This window comes from Aspergillus stella-maris (genome assembly GCF_047715825.1).
Source record: "Aspergillus stella-maris strain CBS 113639 unplaced genomic scaffold BDV14scaffold_55, whole genome shotgun sequence".
In the NCBI taxonomy this organism is placed as follows: Eukaryota; Fungi; Ascomycota; class Eurotiomycetes; order Eurotiales; family Aspergillaceae; genus Aspergillus; species Aspergillus stella-maris.
Window position 1 is genome coordinate 1 of NW_027396849.1, and position 25,364 is coordinate 25,364.

Here is a 25,364-nt window from a genome sequence, read left to right on the forward strand (position 1 = left end):
GAGACCCCTACTATGCCCGCTGGTGGTGGTGAAACCCCTACTGGCCCTGCTGGCGGTGGTGAATCCCAGACCCCTACTGGTCCTTCCGGCGGCGGTCAAACCCCTACTCCTTCTGGAAGCTGCCCTACCGATCTTTCTGGCAACTACGAGTACCCTCACTTGATCATCCCCGTTGACTCTTCCTCCCCCGACAATGCCCCCGGTTCCTCGTTCAACGGTACAGTTACCTCCACTGTCTCCACCATCTTCAACTTCGACATCCCTCAGTCGGATGCTGGCAAGACCTGTAGCCTTGTCTTCCTCTTCCCCAAGAAGGAGGACCTCGAGACCTCTTCCTACTCTTTCAGCGGAGACGGCCAGGTTTCCTTCGCTGCCCTCGAGTCTCCCGCTGAGATGTCGACCTCCTACAGCAACGCCCCTGCCGTTAGCCAGAAATTCGGTGACTTCACCGTCTCTCCCGGCAACTCCTACACCATCAGCAGCTTCGAGTGCCCTGCTGGTAGCGCCATTGGTGTCGAGATGAGCAACGCTGGCAGCACCGAGCTTGACTTCTTCGAGGACTACAACCCCTCTCCTCTCGGCCTCTACATCACCGTCTGCTAAACAAGACAATGACATGAGAATGAGACGGCTTGCCTTTGTCTGCCTACGGAAGACACAAGGAATGATTGAAAAGTTGTGATGAACATGATCCCCTAACGGCCCCAACATATGAAATTTGTACAACACTCTTTTTTCACTTTCACATCTCCTTTGATATCTTTGATCCAGATTAATTAGTTAAACATTTTATAATGACCTTGACTGGCATTTACTTCTTCTACTGTTTAATTAAACCATTTGGATACTGAACTGAGCTCGAATTGTAATTGCTACTGTTTCACACAGAGTAAGACCAGAGTAGTATTGGCAAAGGCTCAAACTCGCGCACAGCGTACTTCGCACTTAGTGTAGATCTTCCGTCGCAACTCGCAAAACATGCGCCTCGCTGAGGCTGGCCTGGACCGCAGCTCTCAATTGCGTCTGCCTAGATTACCAGGCAGCATAATTGAATAGCCCGCGGAATCCGTCAAAACTTCAACATTGACAATGCGAAGCAAGGAATACGTTTGTTTTCTGTGCAACCCCAAGCCAAAAGCCACATACAATCTCATCTTGAGCACAAAGACTACAACTAGCAAGACGAGGCGATGGTGGTGGCTGAGCGGATGACGATAGACGCGACCCTGAGCAGATCGCAGAGCTGAAACGGGCTTGGGCTCTTGGCGGAGTCAGTTCTCTAACTTGGCGCGTCAGTCTGGGGATCAATCGCCCGACAATCATGCGTATTTATAGGCAAGACCAGGCTCCATCCACCGCTGTGGATTGGGCCCCGGACTCGAAGGCCAAGATGCTTCCTTTTTCGCTATTTCTTGTGTGCCCCTGATTGATTTTCCTGCCATAATCTCTTTCTTACGCTGCTTATTATTCTTCCGTTCATTAATTAACGGCCTCTTCGCTCCCCTTGCTCCCTCGGACCATCCACACGTGCACAGTTTCCTGAAGTGCGACCGCGACCGCGCTATCTATCCATCGCTAAATTCTAGCTTACGATCCTTGAAGAGTGGCGCCGCGCGGGCTACGCTAGACGCTGATGGACCGAATACCCGACAAGCTGCCCTTTTCGAAGCGCCGACTGAGGCCGCGAGTGGTGATCTCGTGAGTTGGATTTATGCCTCGTGTTTGTTGCTTCAATATTTGCTAACAATTGTTTTGTGTTGGCGCAGGTATATCCTCGACTATGTCATTCTCATGTCCGTACCATCGAACCATTTCAATAGCTACCCTCACTAACATGCCTCAGCGCCCTCGTCATCGGATTCTGGATCCTCGACAAAATCGAACCAAACCATCAGCGATTCTCCCTAAATAACATCTCCCTCCAATATCCCATGGCCGATCCCGAACGCATATCGATTTTCGCAGCCGTCGCATGTTCAGGCGGTGGACCGCTCGTTATAATCGCTATCTGGACGCTGTTTATCGATGGGCTTTTCTCGCACAAGAAGCCGGTTAAGGTATCGGGGAAGAGGAGGTTTACGGGGCCGTATCGGTTCAAGGATAGACTTTGGGAGTTGAACTGTGGGTTCTTGGGTCTTATTCTCTCCCAGGCGCTCTGTTTTGTCGTTACGCAGGCACTGAAAAATGCGTGCGGAAAGCCGCGCCCGGATATCATTGATCGGTGTAAGCCGCGTGATGGAAGCGCGGATGGTGTGCCGTATGGTTTGGTGACTATTGAAATTTGTACTGGAGATCCGCATCTGTTGAAGGATGGGTTCCGGTCATGGCCTTCGGGGCACAGCAGCTGTAAGAGAACCGTTGACAAGTTGCTTGGAACTGAGATGCTAATCGCGAACCTCTAGCTTCCTTCGCAGGTCTCCTTTACCTCTCCCTCTGGATTGGCGGCAAGCTACACATCATGGACAACAAAGGCGAAGTGTGGAAGATGTTCATCGTTATGTTCCCCTCTCTCGGCGCAACCCTCATTGCCGTATCCCGAATCATTGACGCACGACACCACCCATTCGACGTCATTACCGGCTCCCTCCTCGGCACTCTCTGCGCCATGATATCCTACCGCCAGTACTTCCCCTCCCTCGCCGAACCCTGGAAGAAAGGACGCGCCTACCCGATCCGTTCCTGGGGTACGGACCCCTCATACCCAGGCGTCTACGGGAAGACCGACAGCACCGACGCACTACGCAACCCCGAGGAAGAGCGGATGAATGAACCTGATGCATCAACTGAGAGACCAGGACGACTCCCGCACCCTGATACATACCCGACGGGCAATCCCTTTGCGCCGAGCGTTTACTCTCGCCAGCCGCATGATGGGGGCTATTCGTCGTCCAGTGAGGAGGATGTCACGAGCGGGTACGAGATGCAGGGCGGGTATGCCCGAACGCATAACCCTGGTCTTGGTGGGCAGCAGTTGCCGACGTATGAGCCTGGTATGGCGTACCACTCGCAGATGCAGGCGCAGCCGGATGGTCTAGGCGCTGGAATGGGCGCGGCGCCTATTTACCCGGAGCCTACTCGGTCTCCTGCTCCTGCGGTACGAGGTCACGACATCTGATTCTAGTGCGATGATGTGAGGATTCTATCTGTTTGATATATTCCTGCTACGAGTGACGACTTAGCTTGTTTTCTGGATGGAAAGATTTATCTCAATTTTGGTGGAGACTTTTGGCAAAATGACTACATAGCTTTGCGAGATGAGTTTCTTGATGGGTTGATGCTATCTTGGAAATTGAAATTGATTTGGATGTGGATGTGAAAACTGGTTACATATGTTTCTTGTACTATACCATTGTTAGCATTGATATCATGGCTTCATCTGAAATATTTCTAAATGTCTGGTGACCTATATATAGTTACTGACCATGCCACCAATACTCACCTAGTTTCGAGTAGACAGAGAGGATGAGGTCATTATCTCAGCCGAAAAACACGGGAGGAAGGCGCCACCATCTAGTGCTCGGTTCTCGGAATGGGAAGGAGCGATTTTCAGGAACACTCGTGAGCCGCAATCATCGATTTTCCTCCTCACACCTCCATTCTTCTTCATCATCATCACGAGACGAGTGCTTATAACCCTCGGGAATGTGAACAATGTATACTTGGGGAACGTGCTCGGCTCATCCTCGGCGCGTGAAAGATACCGCGATTGAGTCGAGGTCTAGCAAGCGAGAAGCTCATGACAGGGGTGGGATTGTGTCATCTTATGAAATCAATTCCATTTCCCGGGGGAAGAGACATCAGACTCCTTCACTTCATAAACTATTAGTCTTTAGGCTCTCAGGTACTCATTCGTGTCGGAGACGAGTCACCTATCCAGACCATCACCCGCGTCGAGTCTAACGAACTGTAATTGAGCTAACTGAGCGAATCCTGCGGAAATCGTGAAGTTACGACTGGCGCATAATACGGCCCCTTATCTACTTTCACCATGGTGCGACATAGCTCTCCCGAACAGGCTGCGGATCCTGGGGTATAGAATAGGTTATATCGGCCGCTGCTGTTGAGCTCGCTTAGGGCACGACGAATCAACCAGGCACCGGGGTGGCTCTAGAACAGCTGCTCCCCCTTTCCCCGCACTACAATGGCGTTCTTAGGAGGGTTTATCTCCTGCATAAGTCTGGCTTTCATACAGGCGGGGTTGAGCATGTCTACTATATCTGGACATTTGTCTGGACTTTGTCTCTTCCTTCATCATCTTTCAGCAGTATGGGGGTTGACATGGCCAAGGCCGTTAGAGGGGTCTCTCTGACCCTGACTATTCTTTGCGACTTAATCTGCTGTCTTGCTGTGAGTACGCCTGTTGGCAATCTACGTGACTTGCTAAATGCTACAGCTGTATGCGAGACGCTCCGCGGTCAAGTCTCTCGGGCTGGAAGACTTCTTGATTTTGGTGGCACTGGTATGCGGTCCCGACTCAATAGGTACTCCATAGACGATGTCTGATGCTTTCAGGTCATGATCAATGGCAACTCAGCCCTTGCATTTGCTTCCACCTACTATGGGCTCGGTGTTCACAATGAAGATGTCCTCGCAAAGGACATGGCAGTATGGCTAAAGGTACCTGCCTAGACCATCATTCGCACAGCGAACCACTGGATCTATCGCGAGAAGATGTACTATGCCTCACTTATATACACTCTCATCACAAGCGCCGTGGTCAAAGTCAGCATTATAGTCTCGATAATACGTTTCTTTCCTCTGCATAACACCATCATCATCGGCCGCGCTATGATTGCATCTCTCGTTCTCTTCACCGTATCTGGAGCCTTTGTTCTCGCGTTTCAGTGCGACCCTGTCCGTTCCTTTTGGGATACCGATAGAGCTGGTGATATTCAGCTCGAGACGCCCAGCTGCTCCTCATCGGACACGAGGTTTGGAATGTACAAGTATCAGGCTGTGCTCATGTTCGCCACTGATGCCGTTCTGATTGTCCTCCCAATACTTGAAACCTACAAGCTGCATTTGCCTCTCAAAGGACGGCTTCAGCTTTTGCTTGTTTTCGGACTGGGACTCTTGGCCTGTATCGCCGCAGGTGGACGGATTGGAGCACTGGTTTATATGGGAGGGATGGATGACGAGACCTGTACGCTTCCTTGCAAGCACGCTGCTGTCTGTTTGCTGACTTACTCTGCTATTCTAGATACCTCTGCTATTCCGTTCCTTTGCACCATTCTCGAACTTAACATCGCCATGATAACCATCTCTCTGCCGTCCATCCGCTCCATCCCATTCAAGGCACCGGCACTATCCAATTCTAATCTCCAACGCAAGCCAACCCGTCTCCACTACGCTTCTTCGCGCCCGCACACAGAAACCGTCTACGAACTAGGGCTAAACCGGAGCCAAAGACGGAAACGAGGCGACGGCATCCTCAAGATCTCGGAGGTCCATACGAGCTTCCACGAGTGGAGGGCTTCTATGCTGTCAAGACCGGAGAGTCAGGAGGGACTTGCTGGTGACTCTGGGGGAAGTAGCGGTAGGGGTATATATGGTGCTGGGACTGGAGGGCTTGGGGGTGTCAAGAGTTGATGTCAGGGCGGAGCCAAGGTACTGATCCGCATCTACGAATCAAGAACTATCCTTGATATTGAAAGTATACTTCATTGTATATAATAAGTACTATGTACCTAGATACCCCTAACAGCAACCCGATATCTTAACAAGCTAACCAACAAAACTTTTTACACCATTCCCGCACCTCACTCAACCCTCCCCTCAAATAGAATTAACCTCCTCACCCCCCTCCATCTCCCTATAAAACCCCGCAACCAAAAACGCCAACTCAAGCGCCTGCTTCTCATTAAGCCTCGGATCACAAAACGTCTCATACCGCTCACTCAGCCCCTCCTCCGTCAACCCCCCGGCACCCCCAACACACTCGGTCACCGCCTCCCCCGTAAGTTCCAAATGCATCCCCCCCAGAAAACTCCCCTCCGCGCGATGAATCTCCAGCGCAGACCTAAGTTCAGAGAGAATATCCTCGAATCGCCGCGTTTTGATCCCGTTTTCTGTACTCCGCGTGTTTCCGTGCATAGGGTCGCATTGCCAGACGGGTATATGGCCGGATTCTTTAACGGCGCGGATATGACCCGGTAAATGCGCGTGGATGTTTGACGCGCCGTACCGCGAGATGAGCGTGACTTTGCCGATTTCCCGCGAGGGATTCACGGTTTCGAGGAGTTGGACTAGGTCTGTGGGAGCCATTGACGGACCGATTTTTATTCCTATGGGATTGGCGATGCCGCGGAAGAATTCGACGTGTGCGCCGCTTAGTTGCCGCGTGCGGTCGCCGATCCAGAGGAAGTGGCTGGATGTTGCGTAGTAGGATTTTGCGGGGGGCGCGGGGGTCGATCCTGTTATTGCTGGTGCGAATGATGGTGCTGTGGCTGATTGCGCTGCAGGAACTGGGTCCTTCAATAGTCTCGTAAGCGCAGTCTCGTACTCCAAAAGTAACCCCTCGTGACTGGTATAAACATCAACAGTCTCAACACCCCGATCTGTATCGATGCCGACAGTCTGCATGAAGCGCAGTGCATCCTTGACTCTATTCACAATACGTTCATATTTCTCCTTGATAGAAGGCGTAATGACGTGTCCAAGTCCCCAATCAAGCGGGCTATGCAAGTCCGCTAATCCCGAGGAAAGAGAAGCACGCAAGTAGTTCAACGTCGCAGCAGAATGAAAATACGCAGATACCAACCGCGACGGATCGGGCTGCCGCGCTTCAGGCGTCGCAGCGAAAGAATTAATATTGTCGCCTCGGAAGCTAGGCATTGTTATGCCGTTGGTTGTCTCCATGGGGCTTGAGCGAGGCCTGATATTTTCAGTTTCATCAGCATGGAACATCCTAGAAGACATAGATGCAGACGTGTCTGTAGAAGTAGACGTAGGCACAGGAGACATAACATACTTAGCAAACTGCCCCGCAATCCTGGCAACGCGCACAACAGGCATATTTGCGCCCCAGATCAGAACAAGACTCATCTGCAACAGGAGCTTAACTTTCGCCTCGATCATGTCCTGGTTGCAGTAGTCGAAGAGCTCGGCGCAGTCGCCGCCCTGCAGGACGAATGCGTTTCCGAGAGCGACATTCTTGAGGCTCTTTTTGAGAGCGGCGATTTCGTGGGTTGTTACTAGGGGCGGGAGGTTTTGGAGTTTGGATAGGGAGGTGCTGAGCTGGGTGGATGTTGAGTCGGGATATATGACGGATTGGGTTATTGGTTTAGTGGACCAGGCTGGGGTGGGCGTTAGTTGGTTTGATATGAGATGGGAAAAGGGAGGGGAGGGGATGTACAGGTTGGAGTCCAGGATTCGGACTCGCTGGTTGTGTTTGTTGCCATTGTGAGAGTCGAATGGGTCGCGCGCTTGACTTGAGTAGAGTACGTAGAACGGGGATCGTCGAGTGGAACTCGGAAGTGCTCAGTGCTCAGTGCTCAGTCAGTGCTGTTCAGGGTCTAATTCTCGGTTGTCAAGTCTCAGCGACAGTGCCCAGTCTTAAATAGCCAGCTAGAGAAAGATTAAGGGACAATTGAATGGTGAATGAGTCAAAGGTAAAAAGACCAGAATATAAGCTCAAAGGCAGAGATGAATCACCAAAGAAGCAAAGCAATTTCGAGTCTCCAGTGCGCTTATTCGCGGGATAAGGGTCCCACGTGACCAGTGTGGGTATTTCAGTGTGTCAGTCAATGCAAGGGTCTGTGATGAATAAAGTATATTATTCCTGTTTCAAAATCACTATGAAACCAAATCAACCAATCCATCCTACTCCTGCAAACCTGCAAAAGGGTATGATATAGCAAAACCGCCCAATGCAATACAAAACCAAGATCAACAAGTCAACGCCAATCATTCAACAAGAGGACTCCCAATAGCAGGCTTAAACGCAAGACTCTTTCGTCTCGCAGCCTCCAACTTCGCCTTCAATTCTCTCGACGGCGCTTCCTCTGCCGTCGTCTTTCCAAAGAGTCCCTGTCGCGTTTGTTTCGGGGGACAAGTCTGCTGCACGAGCTTCGAGCGCTGGTTCAGGTAGAACGGTGTTGCGGGGGACATGCCGATGCTGTTGAGATTGAAAGCCGGTGTCTTGGGGGTTTGCCAGAATTTGTAGTCTGGTTCAGCACGGCCTATCGGTGTGGTCTGGTCATCGGGGGTTGTACTCCTGTGGTCATAGGCAGATGGTCGGCGGGCTGTGGGCGTTCCGGTGATGCTCTTGACTAGGGTTCCGTTGACGTTGCTCAGAGCACGGGGCTCCATGCTCTTGCGGCGTTTGGCACCGCCGCGAGGGATGATGGAGCTGTCGACGGCGTACTGTGCCTCGTCGACCCATTTGCCTTCACGCTCGCAGCTGGTGACGTTAGATCAATTTACTTTGTCAATGGAGAAGAAAACTTACTCAAGAACCCAGCCAACACCAACACACTTGACGAGACCGCCCGCTTGTCTGACCTTCTCCAATGTCCGAACACCGCCATCCTTGAATACAACATGGGTGATGCCAACCTTGCCATTCACCGAACCTTCACTCTCTTCAGGTGAGACGCTCAGTCGCGGGTTCCACGACCAGTTCCTGATGCACCTTGCGCCCATTGATTGCAGCAGCTCAATGAAGATTCCACTCGCGTCTTCGCCTTCGGTAGTGTGAACATCCACAAATACGACTGCGCCACGTAGGTGGTTTCCATAAGCGGCAACTTGCTTACGAGGTGTTTTCGACGGGCTGACTGAGCGCGAGGCTGACCGCGCACGTTGCGGTTGAGCACTGACAGATCTACGAGGAGGCTCTCTTGAAACAGATCTGCGGCTAGCTGCAAGTGAGAGCCTGGGCGACTTCCGAGGAGGTGACTCCGGCTCTTTCGGAGGTAGAGCAAATTCACGAAGCCGGGGAGAAGAGCGCACAGGGGAAGTGATGGAAAGAGATCGCCCACGTTTCCTGCTAATCTTTATTGGTGAGATCTCGCCTTCAGGCTTCAGAGGAACCTTTGAGACAGTGTGGAATGTTTGTCTGGGAAGAGAAGGATTCTTGGCAGGAGTGGTAGGAGGCAAAACCACATCATTTTCTTTCTCCTCAGCTTCGAGGGTGGGATAAAGCTCGCCTTCACCCTGCTCCTCTTGTGGGCCCTCGTCCTCATCAATCTCAAAAGCTTCAAGAGCTTCATCAGCTTCGTCGTCCATGATCTCGGCCATGGGACTCCTTGAACCTCGTTCAGGGCTGCTTGAGGCCCGTTCAGGACTTGACTCCATGTCTGCCAGAGGGTCTTTTTCTTGTTCCTCGTCTTCCTCATCCTCGTAAACATCAAGCGGCTGGGCGACAGGAATTTCCTGACGAGCCTTGGGTCCAGCCGAAAAGGTCGGTGCATTCGCAAAGATGTCAGTGCGAGGGGCGCGAGAGGCAGCGCTCGGGACATCACTGGGTCTTCCAAGGGAGAAAACACCTCGGCGACGGGGACGTTGAGCTTCAGGCTTCTCGGGACTGCTCGGCTTCCACTGGCTGAATTGCTCAGCGAGCATCGTGAAGCGTGGGCCTCTGTGCGCGGCGGACGCCCGTCGGGGCTCTACACTGGCCATTGGAGTAGCATCTGCAGCGTCGTTGGGAATGAAGGGACTGCTCTGCGCTTCGACCCCCTCATCTTCGGGTGTGCTGAGAACCGGTGACCTGCGCTCTGCGAAGACCGCGGGGGTTGTCTCAGGTTCACACTCGACGCATTCCAGAGTCGGTGCCCAGTGTGTCAGGAGGAAGTTCACGAATGGAGTATCCTCGACTTCCTCGATTTCATATGGTTGAATAGGACGATCAGGAAGAGAAGGAGCTGAAGCAGGCTCATTGACAACGGTTGGCTCCTTATTGGCCTCGCGCTCCGGCGATAGCATGTCAAATGGATCTTCCTCATCAGACACAGGAGCCTCCTCCTTCTCATCCGCGTCATCCATAGCATCATTCTGGACTTCAGTGACGTGAGCAGGTGAGCTCTCCTCGAAGATATCATCGAGTCCAGAGGCAAAGCTGTACCGAGGCGGTGATGCCTCTTGCTCTTCGTCACCCTCCATATCTGACTCGTCTTCTCCAACTTCTGCGGCCTCGGGCTCATCTTCGTAGATGTTTTCCTGAAGTTTATCCGGGCTAGAACTCACTTGATGCGTACGGTGAGGGACTGGGCTATCGTAGTCGTTCTCTTGATCGACAAATGGATCCTCTATGCCGGCCTCCTCGAGTTCCGCTTCGGCCTCTTCCACCATGTCCTCAACGTCCTGGTCTGAAAGCTCCACGTCTTCAACAAATGCAGGTCTTTTCACGGGAGATACCTCATCTTCCGAAACTGTGCCCTGATCGACGTCTTCATCTTGGTCGACCTCTTCATCATAATGCTCATCATGATCAGATTGAGGTGCCTCTTCCTCGTCTTCTGAGTACTCAGGCTCCTGTACAGTAGGGCTACCCTCAGGCGTCAATCTAGCTTCTTCTTCTTCGCCCTCCTCCTCTTCCTCAACCTCGAAGTGTGTCGCGCCTTCAAAGTCCTGTTCCCGAGATGGGGACGGGTCAAACATCGACACTGTCTCATCATCATCCTCTTCCTCGTCTACCTCTGCTCGAGCCTCTTGAGTCAGTGACGACGGCGGGCGCGTCAACGAGCTCTTAAACGGCGTAGTGACCTTCTTCGCCGGGCTAAGCAGTAAACTTGACTTGAAAGGGGTCAAGTTCTGTTGAGCCGGCTGTTGTTGAGAATATGAGAAAGAGGTCCCAAAAAGACCCTTCCTAGGAGATGTTTTTAGAGGCGAGTTCTGCCCTGGTGTGAAGTTTGGCTGCGTGAACCCGTCGGTACTGTGGCCAAAGAGACCCCCCGGCTTGGGGGTCGATATGTTTGCTTTCTTGGGCGATGTCCTGAGAGGAGAGGCTTGCGTAGGGGTGGCCTCTGGCCTAGTCAACCTCGTGCTATCCTGGAAAGCGAGTCCACGCTTGGGTGTCTCTTTTAATGTAAAGTGGAAAGGTGACGAGGCAGGAGGAGCAGGGCGGCGGGCTGGACTGGCCATGAACTGGGAATCGCCAAAGTCGAACGCCTTTGCAGGTGGGAGATTCGGTTCGCCATTTTCGTCGAATGCCTTTGACTTGTTCGGTGTGAAACTGATTCTTCGGACGGGCGAGCCGAGTCCGGAGATGCCCGAGCTGCGCTTCTGTGGTGAGTGAATGACAAGCTTGATGGCGTCCTTTTCGCCGTTCAACTCGTCGTCCTCGCCGTCAGAGCTTGCGTATGCCGAGATTGCCTTTGCAATCTGTCTGTCCTTCTTCGGCGAGAGAGGCTTAGCACCGCCCTTCTTCGCGGCCGCGGGCTTGCGACCTCTCGTTGCTCCCGTGGCACCCTTGCGAACAGGCTTAGCGGCCATCCCATCGTCATCCTTGGCGACAATTGTCCCTCTTCTTCGTCGGGCAGTTGGCGCCGGTGCTTCGCTTAGTTCTCCCTCGTCTGAATCCGACAACTCCTGGAACGTGACCTTCTTCTTCGTCTTCGACGGGCCCCGCAACATAGCCGACCCCGTCGTAATGAAAATCTGTGTCGGCTCCTGTTTTGACGACGAAAAATCATCACTATCCTGAGAAAGCGCATTCCGTCGCGTATTCTGCTTCAGGATATCATCTTCAGACTTACTCTTCGCCGCAGCAGTCCCCTTCGGCCTCCCCCTCGCTCTCGGAGCAGAAGCTGTTTTCGTGGCCGCAGTCGTAGCCTTGGGCCTCCCCGCCCGTTTCTTCGGCGCCGCAAGTTCATCCTCATCATTATCACTCCCATTCTCACTCTCCTCTGGTTCTGGCGTTGGTGTAGAAGCAGCGGCTTTTCTTCCTCTCCCTGTCCCTGTCGTTGACTTCGTCTTTGATGTGGTTGTAATTTTCCGTCCCCGACTCTGACTATCAATAACGCCAATCTCATCATCTGTGTCTTCCTCCGACTCTACCTCATCTTGCGTCACGGCAACCCGTGCATTCCTCTTCTTCGTCTCAGCGGCTTTTGTCCCCTTTGCGCTTGCCTTGCCTGCTGATCTGGCTGTTGTCCCTGCTTTTCGACCGCGCGTGGCGCGCTTCGGTGGTGATTGGGGGATGACGGCTGCTCGGGCCATTGTGTGTAATCAGCGGGTGGGTTGGATGGACATGTAAAATTCGCGTATACTGGTTTGGTGAGTTTCGAACTTAGTCGCTCATATGCAATTGCTCATCGTGCGGTGTGGTGCGGTGTGTGTGGTCACTGGTGTGGTGTGGCGCGTCGTGGAGCGGGATACGGACGGGTTGGGTTGGGATGTTGACGTCGGGTGCGAACTGAAATTTCGGTTCGGTGTAAGTCGACGTAAGGAGGCACAAGTTGTCGATATTCCTTCTCCGCAATTAATGTCGTCTGTCGTCTTGTTGGCGTGTTGGCGTGCAGGAGTTAGGCGTCTATCCCGTCTGCCGACCGTTGGGTTGGTCAATGCTAGTGGGTGCGTCTGTTTGTCGCGGTTTGCTGAATCCGGAAGTCACGTGAAACGTCGCCCATGGCAACGGTGGCTTGCACGTGAGAAAGCTTTTTTCTGCAGCGGGAGTTATGCCCGTTTATGACGTCTGCATTTATGCAATGCTTTTTTATGCAAGGGTGGGTAATGTTTCATGTCTACAATCTTCAAGGCCCCTGGACCCCTACGCTACGCTAACGACCCCTTTCTACGGACAAGATAGGTATAAATTGCTAATGCAAGTAACCAAAATCGTCATTCGCATAAATCGTGTAGATACTTATATACAAAACATAAAATGTCTTAGATCATCTATACCATCGTGATAAGCGCGACACTGGCCATGATCACGCTCGTCAAAACACCGCCTGAAGGCAGGATGCTTGGCGCAGAGTTCTCATCGGTGTCCAGGACAGTAGTAGGGTAATAGCTTCCTGGCGCAGTAGTGTTGGTGGTTCCATCCCAGCAATATCGGTCAAAGCAGGTGTTGCAAATCTCGGGGATCTGCTCGCCAGTGCGGTCGAAGGAGCGGCTGAGGATAGCGCATCCAACACAGGCAGACCAGTCGCTATCCGTAGTGCTGTTGCCCATCGTCGCGACGTCGTAGCCGTTCTGGATGGCGCCATCACGCTCATCAAGGGAGTAAGAGGGAGTGAAGGTTGAGAAGTTGGAGTAGTAGCTGAAGGGGTTGTTGGGGATATAGACAACCAGAGGAGCGGTGGTGTTGGTGCTGTTGCAGCCAAAGAAGGTCGGGCGGGAGTTGAGGCCCATGTTGACAAAGGTGTTTTGATCTGGGACAGCCGGGAACTCGGTACCGTTACCGATACCAGTGCTGTTCAAGCTACGCTCGTAGGTGGCGACGAGGGCAGTTCCGTTGGGCCAGTTCACCTCGGTATCGGCGGAGGAGTCGACGGCGAAGATGACATCGACGTGGCGGTTGGGCTGGATCAAGGGGTGCAGAGGGATGTTCTGGAGATCCTCACCACCGTCGACAACATCGAGGTTCTCCTCTTCAGCGTAGGCAGTGTACTCTGGCAGCCAGCCGTAGAAGGGGTTGGGCGAGTACACGGCAATATCGTTGTCGTCCTCGCCAATCTCCTGCAGAACATCGCCGATGACGTTGGTCAAGAAGTCGGGAAGACCAGTGTCGTCCAGTTGAAGGAAGAACTGGTTGAACAGACTGGACGAAGTGCCCATGATAAACGCAGCGTTGTCGTAGCCACGAACGCAAGTTCCATTCTCAGAAACTGTACCGTTGTCGAAGGTAGAACCCAGGTACTCCAATGGCGCAAACCCGAATACAGTAGGATCAAAGCTACCAAACTCCCAAGGGTTGAACTCATAAACAGTCGCATTACTGCTAATCACGAGTTCACCAGGGAAACGGCCGTCCGCGACAAGGATGGGCATTGGCATGTCGGCATCGCGGAAATTCTGGCCCAAAGCAATGGACGACCAGGTGTAGCTCTGACCTCCATTGGGAGCGTTAACAAGCTGGTAAGAGAGAGCGCGGCCCCTGCAAAGTATTAGTACCTATCACCAGGAGGAACGACTTCGGAGAACATACCAGTAATCAGTAATGGAGGTCTCGTATCCGGCATCATTCTTGGACTCTACGTCGTCGTAAATTTCTCGGTAGTAGCTAGCCGAGTCCAGGATCTGGATACCGCCCTCGTCGGGGCCTTCAAAGATCGAGTTCTGGAATTGCCAAATATCGTCGGACTGCAGCGCGTCGATAGTGGTGAAGTTGTTAATGTAGATGGAGCCCACAAGCCAGCCACCACCGCTAAGACCTGCCAAGTATGTCGCAGACTGCAACAGACCACCCAATTGGCCCTCACTTGTTGAGTTGTCCGTGCGGCTGTCAAAAGCTTTGATAGCGCCGGCACCGTTCATTAAAGCACGGTATCCACCACCAGAGACCGCAATACCAATGTTGGGCAAGTTCGAGGAGTTGCTACCAATGCGATCGAGGTATTCGACCGTGTCAAAATCTCCAACGCTGACATGGCCGAAGAAGTCTCTCAGGGCTGTCTGAGTCTTGTCCCGACGGGTTTCGAGCCATGATGTTTCGTTACTCGACAGGCTTGTCGCTAGACGGATCTCCGGACGGTTCGAAGGGCAGGTAACGTTTGCTGGTGTGTATCCGTCGGGTGCGTTTGGGAACGCTCGCTGCAAGAGCGCTCCATGAGTAGAGATGTCGGTAGGGGTTGATGCCGCACCTATACAATAGTAAAATATTTAGAGTTGCATACGCGTGGTCAGCCAGAGGGGGGCTTACCAGACAGCAATCCCGCCAAAGCGAGGGCTGTTCCTGTAGTCTTCATCCTGTTGGATTGCAAATTGCGACTTGCGACAGGAACCAGGGGGTGTCCGAAGATAATAATATATCTTGGGAAAGGATCAGAGAGATTGCAGGTGAGACACGAGGCAGGTCAGCCCCAATTTAAGGCGAGCAATGGATCCTGATGAGGAGCAGCCATGCTTGGGAAGTTGGAAGGGCAGCGCGCCAAGTGCTCGGGAATCACAGCAGAGTGGGCCAACCTGGTGAACTACGGATCGCAATTGGGGGTCCATGATATCACAGCGCAGGTGGTGCCGGGACTTCCGCTAAGAAGAGGGCCGGACATTGCAGTAAGCGTGTGGCTGACCGGCTCGCAAAGTGGGTGCCTGGGCAGCGTTGTCCTGTTGAATTGTCCACCCAGAGTCATCGATTGCAGCTGTCACGAATCAGCAAACAGCTTTTGGATCGCCGATCCTTGAATAGCTCATCTCTGTGAATGCATGGTGTGGCTTTGTCTTTGGATCCAAGGATTATGCTTTCACAGCAAGAATGCATGCGCTGGCGGTGAGTGCCAAAAACACCAGGCTGCAAGATTCTTTATCTGAATCATGGCAGACCGTCAGCTGCGGGACTGTGGGTCGGAATTTGATTGAAGAATTTGACCAGCAGCAGATTTGTGAGTTGTGGCAGTGTGATGAGGATGGAGCGCGAGTCAGCCGCAAAGCCGAGGAAGCGACCGAGAATGCCAGAGTGGATACGGATGGCCCGGAGGACCAGATGTGCTGCTTTATGTCATTTATGAACAAGGCTCAGCCCATAGTGGATATATTTATCGTATGGATGCTATGGAGAAGTGCGAGGTCCGGATGACGGCGCAGATTCAGGTTTCAGCTGCTGACACTGTACCACATAGCAGCAATCATATTGCATACCTCATATGTACATAGCGCAGGCTCAGCCTTGGAGAACTGACAGTAAGACGGGCACCAACGCATCATCTCACCTCACATCCACTAAGTCCCAACACTGTAGCCTACGAAGTACAGTGGTAGTGGTCTACTGGACTGAAATAAGAATACCGTAGTATAGATTGTGCTCTGAATAACCAGTTTACTTATCATTATCAACCTCCTCATACATCACATCCGTGCGAAGGGTATACTTGGTCCCGCGAAACACCGAATCCCCACTATGCATCAAATCGTACTGCTGGAAAACAAGCACCGAACCAGTCTTCGGGAAAACCTTTACATGTCTCTCCTTGTCCGACATCCGGGGTAAGAAGGACGTCGCACCCCCCAGTAAGCCCCCCTCCAGATCAGGATTTCCTGTATACTCCCCAGTCCTCTCCAGCTCATCAATGGCGCGTTGCAAATCCTTGACATCCTGCTCGCCCTCCCCATTCAAATAGAGATGAATCGTAAACCATGACCTCTCTTTCCGATCGGGCGTCACATACTTCCCATCCCAATGAGGCCGGAAATACTCGCCCCCCACATACTTGAGGAACCGCAGGCGCTCGTTGAGGCGTGTGAATCGGTACGTCTTGTTGCGACCTTGCAACCCCGTCATAAGCGGTTGATTCTCAATCCGATCAATCCCTAGCTCGCGCAGGAAGGGCATCAGTCGGTTTTGAAGTTTGTTAGTGATCTCGGGACTATCGAAGATAATTCGGCCGCAGTTGCGCGTGTCTGTGGAGAGGGCTTCTTTGCCGTTGCCCATGTTGATGAGGGCGCGCTCCCACGTTTTATCTGGGGCGCTGGTCTCGGCTAGACGTAGCAGCTCTTTGCATTCTGACTCTGTAAGGGCATTGTCGATGACGGCTGCCAGGTACCGCTTGAATTCGGGGAGCGGAGGGTCGGTGGTTGCAAAGTCGATTACCCGGCATTGGGCGTTGGCGGGGGCTTGGGGAGGAAGAAAGTCGGGGTTCTTTTGAGGCATTTTCTTTTGATTTCCTCGCGTAGAGAGTTATATTGAGGATTTGGAATGTACTAGCCCTCAAGCTGAACGATATATATTTGTTGATTGTTGACAGGTTCCAGCCGCTTGGCCCCCACCAGGCAACAATCAGCCTCATATGATCCATTGATCTGCAACAGCTATAGAGGCTGAGGCTTTAGGGCCTAGTACCCTTCAAACATCAAGACCCTATTCGAAGATTAACATACTCCATAGATTGACTTTCCAACTACGCAGGATAATCTATCATCTGGAGGCTGGTTCATCTCCCAATTGATTCTTCTTGCACGGTGACTTGTACGATAGTGTGTCATTATATATATTGTGCACCGATGGGCCAACCCGGTGCAACCACCTAGCCTCCATGCGACAACCTCTCAGTAACAGAGAAACTAAGTGGCCCTACTCTTGGAGCTTCTAATCACTATTGAGTCTGGAATGTAGACTTTCAAGTTGTTTCTTCTGCTCATGTAACAACTTCATAGATTTCTAGGCAAGAACAACTCTCCTGACCCACAACTGTTACGGACTCCCTATCCCGTCTGCTTCACTGCAAGTCTGACCATCTGACCATATGATGATCTAACCTATTGGGCGAGGTCATTGTAAAGTGACTTGACCCTCGAAAGTAAACCAGCAACATGCATCACCTTCTTCATAAGAGAACTGAAGATGTTATTCGACTTTGATTATACGTTAGTCACTGTTCTGGAAAACCGGCATTGGGATTCAAGTACACTCCAATTCCTGTCCACCCTTTCACTACAAGAATTCAGGAGGTTATTACTCAACAGTGATTTGATGTGGGAAGAAGAATTGTGTCAAGATAACTTTGGGAAAGTCTCATGGTGAGGTGTAGTGACTAGATCCTAGCGTAGGTCCTATGTGTATACCGTCCAGTGTGATTTGCGGAGTACTGGCCAAAGTGACAAGACCCAGATGATGAATATAGATTGAGGTCCATGGATCTGTTCTAGGCCCTAAGAGAGACAATGATTATTGGCTATTGACTATTGGAATGTCATTGAGGCCATTTACATATTCTTCCATTCATATTCATGTCCCATATTCACTGATTCCAATCTTGCTCTGGACCTAATCCAGGTCAAGAACCTGATCAAACGAGTTATTGATCTGGTAACATGTTTGGCTTGTGAGTTCTCTTTCCAGTTTCTAGAACGACCTGTTGAGGAGAAACCTGGAGCAAAGGTAGTCTTTGATTACATTCATCTGAAAATATCCCCAATTGCATCACATATTGAAGTAATCATTTACTTTCAGTCACCTTAAATCGTCACCATATTGGTAATCACCATCCAGCTTCCCAATCTCTTCTGTAGCTGGTCTTCGATAAGAAAGATATATAGACCCAGCTCCCCCGGCCAGGAGAACTTCTTTCCCTCTCCATCCTCATCCTCTTTCCTTTACTATTAATTCAGAGTACTGTTGCCTTCTTCATTTCTCATCCAACTGTCCGCAATTTTCGATTCTGTGCCACCATGAGGGGCACCAAGTTGCTGTTTGTTGCTGCCCAGACAGTGGGAGATATTGAACACGAAAACATCGATCCGAACACAACTCCTCACTACTACGCTACTACTCCCGTCCTTCTAACCTCTCAAGTTCCTGTCACGCATGTCAGGGCAGATGGCAGAATCGCGACTTCGTCCTCCGCTGTTGTCGAGACTCCCATGAGCACCGTTACCTTTACCCCGGAGAACATCACTTCAGTCGACGCGCTGTTCTATGACTTGCTCGTCCTCTCGACTTTTTGGGTCCCTATTACTTCTGTCCGAGCCGATGGTCGCCCTGTGACTTCTCGTTCTGCTGTTATCGAGACTTCAACGAGCGTGGTCACTTTCAGCCCTAGCTCTGCGCCTTCCGGTTTGGTCTTTGTTGCTGTCGACCCTAATATGATGTCTCTGACTCGACTCTGGTTACTCGGACACTGAATTCTCTGAGACTTCGCCAAAGGAGGATGTCTCAGCGCCTACGCAGACTCCGAAGAAAACGTCTTCTCGCCCATCGTCTCCTCATACGGCGCGCTATGGATCTACCGTTCCAAGCTCAACCAGGACCCGCTCGACTATAAAAGTTGCTCGTCGCTCTGAAAGCCCTACTCCGTTCCCCAATAACGGCACGTCCCTGAGTCCTTCCGCCAGTCACAACACGGGCACGGGGGGCACGGGGGGCACGGGGGGTCACGACACATGCGTGAGATCTTCTAGCAGCCATACGTCTAGCAGTCACAACAAAGGCAAGGGGCACCCTATCAGCCATCCGTCTAGCAGCCATAGCACTTTTAATGGCCACCCAACAAGCCAAACGTCTAGCAGTCAAAATACTCCCAAGGGCCAACCTACTAGCCAACCGTCTAGCAGTCACTCGTCAGCCCTACGTCTAGCAGCGGAACAAGCACTACTTCGCCTTCTATTACTTCTACTGTTCTCCCACCCCCCCAAAGCGACAAATCTGACGATGATGACGACGACGTCAGTATCGTTCCTATTGTCCCCATTCCTATCCCTATCCCTGGTGTCCCTCCGGTCCCTCCTATTGACGCTCCCCCTAACAACCCACCTGACGATACTGAGGATGAGCCCACGACTACCACCAAGGATTCTTGTTCCTCATCAACGGCGCATATTGTGACAGTCCGCTGTGTATCAACGACGAGTTCAAAGGGCAATTCCGTGGTTCAAACAACGAATTGTACCCCGTCCAACACGGTCACAACGACTGGCTGCACTGTTACCGATAGTACTACCACCGTCACTCCAACCCCGACGCCAAACAGTCTGTGCTCGTACCAGAATTGCGGCAATGACAAAGAATGATTCTTTTCCCCGAAAGGAATAAGCGGCGACTGGGATGAACTCGGGACGCTCAATTGTTCGGTGGCTGTAAACGTTGAGGTGGTTCAAGGAGACGACTTCCTGAAGATTGTGATGAATGAAGACGCAGGAACTGTGGAAGCTGCAGATGTAGCAGCAAGAAAAAGCCGAGCTTGTAACGCGAGCCCCGCCGCGACCTGGTGGTCCGCCGCGATCCCCTGTTGTACCCAGACCGTTGGAGGACATGCCAATGGGTAGAACGAGGGAGATACAAGACCATCTGAAGTATCTGTACAATGACAAATTGAACAACATTCGCCGAGAGAGCTTCTGGCTTCAAATGGGCGGGCAAACCTCAGGTATCAGTATCCGATGGTGGGACATGCCTGAACAGAGGATTGCGCGCATAGGAGTTAAGGGGCTTACAGGATGCACTGTAGTCTTGATTCTCTCATACTCAGGGGTCTGGGTCGGTCACATGTGGGAAGACCCCATCTTCGGCGATGTCCAGGGTTTGACGGATATGGGGGTTTTTCAAGCTAGCACCTTTGATGCCTTTCAGGGGACCATCCTTGGTAATGAGGGTCGAGTCTTTCACCACACGAATTGGAACAGACGCGGCTCCCGGGCCCCTACATCACTCAAGAAGGCCGCTGGTCATTGTGATCTCGCCCACCCAAGGGGGAGTGAACGGGTCTTTCAAATATTTAGACCGGGTTAACTGGCTGGCCGATGCATTTGGCACGGCTCTTTATCCAAACGGATACCCAAGTGAAGCATACAGGCCTAAGAGAATGCAATACAAGGTGCCGATCAGGCCAGAGGCCTCGAACGCTCCAAGAGGACGAGAGGGCCGTTTTTTCCTCGAGGTTACTCCAATCCAGTCGCAAGAATTTCGGGACCGAGAAAATGACAATGGCCGGTGGGTAAGACAAAGACGGTAAATTGGCAAATGGCGACTGGGGATGGAACCCACGTGGCGGATGGACTTTCCCTTTGCTATTCAATACGGCTGGCATGACATGAGTTTACCTGGTGGTGACGTGCAGACTGTTCCAGCTGCTGAGCATCAGGCACGAGAGGAGCAGTTGCTCAAGGATTGTCCTGCACAGAAGACTCTGTGCTCGTACCGAAACTGCCGCGATGGTAGCGAATGCTCCATTTCACAGAAAGGAATAAGTGGCGACTGGGGCGGCGGCGAGCGTCTCAACTGCTCATGGTTTGGAAACTGTTCACACGGATAAGGAACCCAAACAGATGAAAGAAGGAGTTGAAGGAATGGAAAATATAAAACTGCTAACGGAATCCAAGTTGACGAAGCGTGCCCTTCCTATGAGGCAGCCATTAATGCCCTTAGGGGACCGGCCTGGCCAAGTCGGTCAGATCGAGGCAGAGGATATTGTTCCATAGGAGGATCAAGGCATTACACGAGGCGGATAATTTCCGAGAAAGTCAATGGCTGCAATTCGGAGAGGAGCAATCGGGTATCAGCAGCCGCTGGTACCCTCTGCCAGAGACCGAGATAAGACACCTGGGAACCAAAGGGCTTATAGGATGTACTGTGATTATGATCCTTTCAAATGAAGGTGCATGGTTTGGCCACATTTGGGAAGATTCTATTTCTAAAGATGCAAATGGGGAGACAGATATGGAATCCTTTAAGGACAGTACCTTTAATGCATGGAGAGACAATGTTTTTGCGGATGAAAACGAGTCTCTTGCGCCGCTTATGGGGACAGACCAGCAATCTGGTCCCTTGCATCACTCCAGGTTACCAAGAATCTTTGTGGCCACGCCCATAAAGATGGTGAAGAAGGCACTCTTTGATACCTCGACAAGGTGAAGTGGCTGGCAGATCAGTTCAACGATCTCCTTTACCCAACCAGAAAACCAGCTGGATTCTACCCGAGAATACATGCGTACAAAGTGGATGAACGGCGTGCCCAAACTGCTACATTAATCGAGGGCAAGATTTTATTGGACGTTACGCCTTTCCAGTACAAGATACAGCGCAGGGGACCCGACGAAACGGGGGTTACGCGAACTCGACGACTTTTCGTGGGTTTACGGCGGGGACGGGTGAGCCCTGGGTGGAGGGGGGATTTTCGCTTCTGGCATAAAGACGGTTGGCACAATAGGAACGGCGAAATTGTCCAACGTGATGAAAAAGCCCGAGAGCCTCTGGACTGTCCTGATGAGTACGAACAGCCGCCGCCTTGCTCCCCCGAATCGTGCAAGGGTGGTACATGCTCTGTCAAAGGCGATGATTCAGACTGGATTGAGATGGAGAAGATCGCGTGCTCAGCGATTCCAACGGTTAACGTGACAAAGTTGCCTCCTGAGAAAGGCTGGACAAAGCTGATAACTCGCGCTGGCTCTCAAAAGCGATCCGACATGGAAGAACACGACCCAATTCCTCACCAGCAGGTAGTCTCAAAAATCCAGCCGATATGACAGATGAACAATTAAGAACAAGGACAGAGAATGTGGCCGCAAGATTATCGTCGGGAACTCATGTCGGAAGAGCAGGGTGGCTTCATACAAGCCCCATTGATCTGAGTAGCAGGCTCTACCCATGGTACGATGAGAGAAAACTGGTCAGTAGGTTTGGAGTTAAGGACCTTAAGGGGTGTGTTTGGAATTCCCACATATACCAATTCCCAAACTATGTCTGGTTTGGTCCGGATGGTACTTGGCCGCGATTGGAGGAAACGCCCGATGACATGTTCCAGGAAAAGATGAAGGCCCTCATAAATGGTGGTGTGGACAACTGAGGGTATCAAGGGCTTGGTTGGGACCGACGAAGACCCCGGCGTACTGCACTGTACACGCTCTCCGAAAATTGTCATGATTTCACCTTATTTCCAGGCAAACCCAGGCCATCCAATTTTGTTCTATGAGAAAGCACAATGGCTGGCATTTCTCATTGAGCAGACTCTCTACCCTGATGGCTTTACTATAGGAGAGAATCAGAGAACTCTAATGCACAAGTACATGTTTCGCGTGCCCGGAGAAGACGAAGCAGAGCACGGAGAGACTGGCCGCGTTGTAATGGAGGCCACACCATTCAATCATGTGGAAAGAACGTCATTCAGGAAATACCGCAAAGTCGGTCGCTTCCGGTTGTTTACCGATTATAAGCATGAGTTTGATGTTGACTTCACCACTGACCTCACTGGAGCCTGGCGTGCGAATCGGCGTCGTGACTCGTCAAAGGATGAGGATGATGACTGCGATCGATGGGGCCACAGCAAGAACGACGACAATCGCAAGAAGCTGTGCTCGCCGGAAACATGCAAGGAAGACAGATGCCCTTTTGGCGACAAGCGCAGAGATTGGGCGGTCGTGAGTAAATACGAGTGTCCAGCCATTCCAACCAAGACCGTGAGCGAGCTGTCCGGGCCAACCGAGAGTGGGTATTACAATGTCGTCCCATCCATCAAGAACATCCTCCCGCCCATCAAGACAGATCCCCCGGGGCCCGTCAAGACCAACGACGGCGGCAAGAAGCGGGCTGACTTGATTGAATGAGCGGACTCTGATAGCAAAGGAGTCCTTCCCGATATACTCAGTTGGACCGAGAAACAAAGAACAGACAGATTCCAGTCTATAGCCAAGTCCTTGGGGGGGCACAATGGATGGCTTGTACTTAACGAAAAGGGCAAATTCAGCAGCTAGTTCTACAAGTTCAGCAACGAGAGGTCTATCCAAACCATTGGTGTCAAAGGGCTTTCCGGCTGCACCGTGGTTTTGGTCGTGTCCAACAAGGTAGCCGTGCCTTCCTATAACATCATAACGCCCATCGCTCCTTCCTCAATACTGACATGAGCAGGTATGAGCAAGACAAGGAAAATACGACCCTGAATCTAGGCTCGCTCCTTCCACAATTACGATTCGGGGAAGAAGCAAGGTAGGGAAGGAAGGAAGGAGCGACCCTCTCCTTATGTAATTAGGTAATTGAACGTTCTTGCCATTTCTGATGGTATGATTTGGTCTATTGTTAGCGGCAAAGGCGGTGGTGCTTGCATACCCACCTAGAGGCTCAGGTAGCTGAGTATATTGCTCCGCTTTGTACGAAGCAAGGCATGGGTTGCGCTGTTCTTGAAATATATGTGCAAGGCATTTAAGGTCTTGATCTGATATAAAGCTACAGCGAGCAGGCAGCGAGGTCTTAGGCTAGAAGCCGCTGCGTGAGATGGAAATGGACAGAGTAGGTAGATTCAAATTTTCCTGCTGGAGCCGGCACTGTTGACATTGGGGGCGATGAGAATTGTGGGAGGACGAGCCCTCGTTTGGGGTCCTGAGAGGGAAAGGGTATGGTGAAGTCCGAGTTAAAAGGAAGATGTTTCTGACCTACGGAGATAGAAGTAATTGTTTGCCACTAAGAAGCTGCATAGTCCATCGAGCGTCTCTTGAACTCGTGACTCTGGGAAAAAAAAAATCAAAGACAGACGTGGGATTGAGGTAGCGGATGCCGCATAGAGCGGCAAAGGTACACCGTGCTTTTCCAGGGCAAGATCCGAATGATCTTCAAGAAAACACGTTGTTCATTCCCAACACTAAAAAACAAGACGACGATCAAATCTAGACTGATCTCGCTGACACCGCAAGAGTGTAAATCAGGGGGAAACCTCAGTCAAGGTGCTCACGGGGTCAGATTCCAGGTGCAGAGGCGCAGCCTAAATCCGGCCGGGGCCGAAAGGAGTATTCCATTCCAGGTCCCATCCATCTCCACGGGCCGGGGAGAAAGTATCCGGGGGGTCGGGTTATCAATTGTTGAAGGGTAATGTAAATGGATCCTAAACCTCGTCTCGCGGCCAGAGTCACGCGATGGGATCTGAATCTGATAGTAAGTTGAAAGTGGCTTGAAAACAGGTCGAAAGTTGGGGTACCCTTGCGGATGGCCCGACGGCCTCGGCTAGGGCTACGCGGCCTCGAGTGTTACAACAGCGAGGTGCTACGCTGGCGTACGAGTAGAAAAACTCTCGAATCATGAATCATGCACAGTGCAAGTCCGCAGGAGGAATGACTTCTTCAACCCTGCTCGTAACGATCTCGGCTCTGCCAACACAGCCTGCGAATGCGAATGCGACAGCCAGAGGAGGAACCTAGTCAAGTCGACGGGAGGTCTGGAACGAGACCCAATGCAAGCTGGAGCCGAAGCCCAGGGGTTCAGGAAAATATAATTTAGCAAGCGCAATTGACCAATAGCGGGGAGCGCTAGGACGATAAGCTTGTCGGGTGACCTGAAGACTGGGAATCCCAATGCGATCCTGTTCGATTCCACTACAGCAACTTCGTTGGGCTTGAGCACGGACTACCGAAACGGGATCTGCCAGGCTGGACTAGACCCATATCCCCGGAGTTGGTCCGTTGGCTGTTTGATTCTGGGTACGTTGTGGGGTGTTGAACGTCAATGGCATTGACATGAAAGTACTCCGTAGACAAGCGATCAAATCTAAAGACCAAAGACTGGCGCATCGACTACTGACATTTTGCCACAGCCAGAAGAAACTCCGGTGCGAAGCGATGTCGATGATCTTAACCCAGCCTCAACCGGGCTCCCCGGACATGGAACACTCGTCGAAGGCCTCTAGCGAGCTTCGAGAAGTGTCTGGGCTGGCCAGGTGACCAGATGTTTCTCCCAAATAGGGCGCACGATCTCCAGGAATCCAGGTTTGGCCCCCGTTGTTGGCTGCAGTCGGGCCGGTATGTCCGCTTTGGGGTATCCGGGGAACGCCACTTTCCATCACCTGACTGAC

At 51.9% G+C, this 25,364-nt stretch overlaps 11 protein-coding genes across 11 annotated transcripts; 7 read left to right on the forward strand and 4 right to left on the reverse strand.

The window, feature by feature from the left end:
* Window positions 1–809, forward strand: BDV14DRAFT_178959 (ubiquitin 3 binding protein But2 C-terminal domain-containing protein). The gene has a single exon (XM_073769665.1). It carries the CDS (start codon window positions 13–15, stop codon window positions 601–603), a length of 591 nt encoding a protein of 196 aa, XP_073625047.1. The 5' UTR covers window positions 1–12; the 3' UTR covers window positions 604–809.
* A 669-nt stretch (window positions 810–1,478) lies between these two features.
* On the forward strand, window positions 1,479–3,438 carry BDV14DRAFT_111152 (phosphatase PAP2 family protein). Its single transcript, XM_073765683.1, has 4 exons — window positions 1,479–1,698; window positions 1,767–1,793; window positions 1,844–2,346; window positions 2,403–3,438. The coding sequence occupies exons 1-4, from the start codon at window positions 1,634–1,636 to the stop codon at window positions 3,113–3,115; spliced, it is 1,308 nt and encodes a 435-aa protein (XP_073625048.1). The 5' UTR covers window positions 1,479–1,633; the 3' UTR covers window positions 3,116–3,438.
* Window positions 3,439–4,266: 828 nt separating this feature from the next.
* Window positions 4,267–5,589, forward strand: BDV14DRAFT_203068 (uncharacterized protein; the record flags this gene model as incomplete). The annotated part of the gene is made up of 5 exons (XM_073774198.1): window positions 4,267–4,347; window positions 4,394–4,459; window positions 4,513–4,617; window positions 4,672–5,143; window positions 5,201–5,589. 5 exons carry the CDS (start codon window positions 4,267–4,269, stop codon window positions 5,587–5,589), a joined length of 1,113 nt encoding a protein of 370 aa, XP_073625049.1.
* A 96-nt stretch (window positions 5,590–5,685) lies between these two features.
* Window positions 5,686–7,676, reverse strand: BDV14DRAFT_111183 (3-deoxy-7-phosphoheptulonate synthase class II). Its single transcript, XM_073765684.1, has 2 exons — window positions 7,355–7,676; window positions 5,686–7,295 (listed from the first exon to the last, which is right to left on the reverse strand). Exons 1-2 carry the CDS (start codon window positions 7,398–7,400, stop codon window positions 5,776–5,778), a joined length of 1,566 nt encoding a protein of 521 aa, XP_073625050.1. The 5' UTR covers window positions 7,401–7,676; the 3' UTR covers window positions 5,686–5,775.
* Window positions 7,677–7,905: 229 nt separating this feature from the next.
* BDV14DRAFT_191770 (uncharacterized protein) lies at window positions 7,906–12,159 on the reverse strand (the record flags this gene model as incomplete). Its single annotated transcript, XM_073771534.1, has 2 exons — window positions 7,906–8,401; window positions 8,450–12,159. The coding sequence occupies 2 exons, from the start codon at window positions 12,157–12,159 to the stop codon at window positions 7,906–7,908; spliced, it is 4,206 nt and encodes a 1,401-aa protein (XP_073625051.1).
* A 616-nt stretch (window positions 12,160–12,775) lies between these two features.
* On the reverse strand, window positions 12,776–15,105 carry BDV14DRAFT_111202 (lysophospholipase family protein). Its single transcript, XM_073765685.1, has 3 exons — window positions 14,807–15,105; window positions 14,093–14,747; window positions 12,776–14,041 (listed from the first exon to the last, which is right to left on the reverse strand). Exons 1-3 carry the CDS (start codon window positions 14,850–14,852, stop codon window positions 12,838–12,840), a joined length of 1,905 nt encoding a protein of 634 aa, XP_073625052.1. The 5' UTR covers window positions 14,853–15,105; the 3' UTR covers window positions 12,776–12,837.
* A 733-nt stretch (window positions 15,106–15,838) lies between these two features.
* On the reverse strand, window positions 15,839–16,832 carry BDV14DRAFT_111217 (uncharacterized protein). Its single transcript, XM_073765686.1, has one exon. It carries the CDS (start codon window positions 16,748–16,750, stop codon window positions 15,920–15,922), a length of 831 nt encoding a protein of 276 aa, XP_073625053.1. The 5' UTR covers window positions 16,751–16,832; the 3' UTR covers window positions 15,839–15,919.
* Window positions 16,833–18,267: 1,435 nt separating this feature from the next.
* On the forward strand, window positions 18,268–19,605 carry BDV14DRAFT_203073 (uncharacterized protein; the record flags this gene model as incomplete). The annotated part of the gene is made up of 3 exons (XM_073774199.1): window positions 18,268–18,669; window positions 18,731–18,982; window positions 19,147–19,605. 3 exons carry the CDS (start codon window positions 18,268–18,270, stop codon window positions 19,603–19,605), a joined length of 1,113 nt encoding a protein of 370 aa, XP_073625054.1.
* Window positions 19,606–19,852: 247 nt separating this feature from the next.
* Window positions 19,853–20,323, forward strand: BDV14DRAFT_203074 (uncharacterized protein; the record flags this gene model as incomplete). Its single annotated transcript, XM_073774200.1, has 1 exon — window positions 19,853–20,323. The coding sequence occupies one exon, from the start codon at window positions 19,853–19,855 to the stop codon at window positions 20,321–20,323; it is 471 nt and encodes a 156-aa protein (XP_073625055.1).
* A 927-nt stretch (window positions 20,324–21,250) lies between these two features.
* On the forward strand, window positions 21,251–22,056 carry BDV14DRAFT_203075 (uncharacterized protein; the record flags this gene model as incomplete). Its single annotated transcript, XM_073774201.1, has 2 exons — window positions 21,251–21,441; window positions 21,489–22,056. 2 exons carry the CDS (start codon window positions 21,251–21,253, stop codon window positions 22,054–22,056), a joined length of 759 nt encoding a protein of 252 aa, XP_073625056.1.
* Window positions 22,057–22,356: 300 nt separating this feature from the next.
* Window positions 22,357–23,133, forward strand: BDV14DRAFT_203076 (uncharacterized protein; the record flags this gene model as incomplete). The annotated part of the gene is made up of 1 exon (XM_073774202.1): window positions 22,357–23,133. One exon carries the CDS (start codon window positions 22,357–22,359, stop codon window positions 23,131–23,133), a length of 777 nt encoding a protein of 258 aa, XP_073625057.1.
* Between the last annotated feature and the right edge of the window lie 2,231 nt (window positions 23,134–25,364).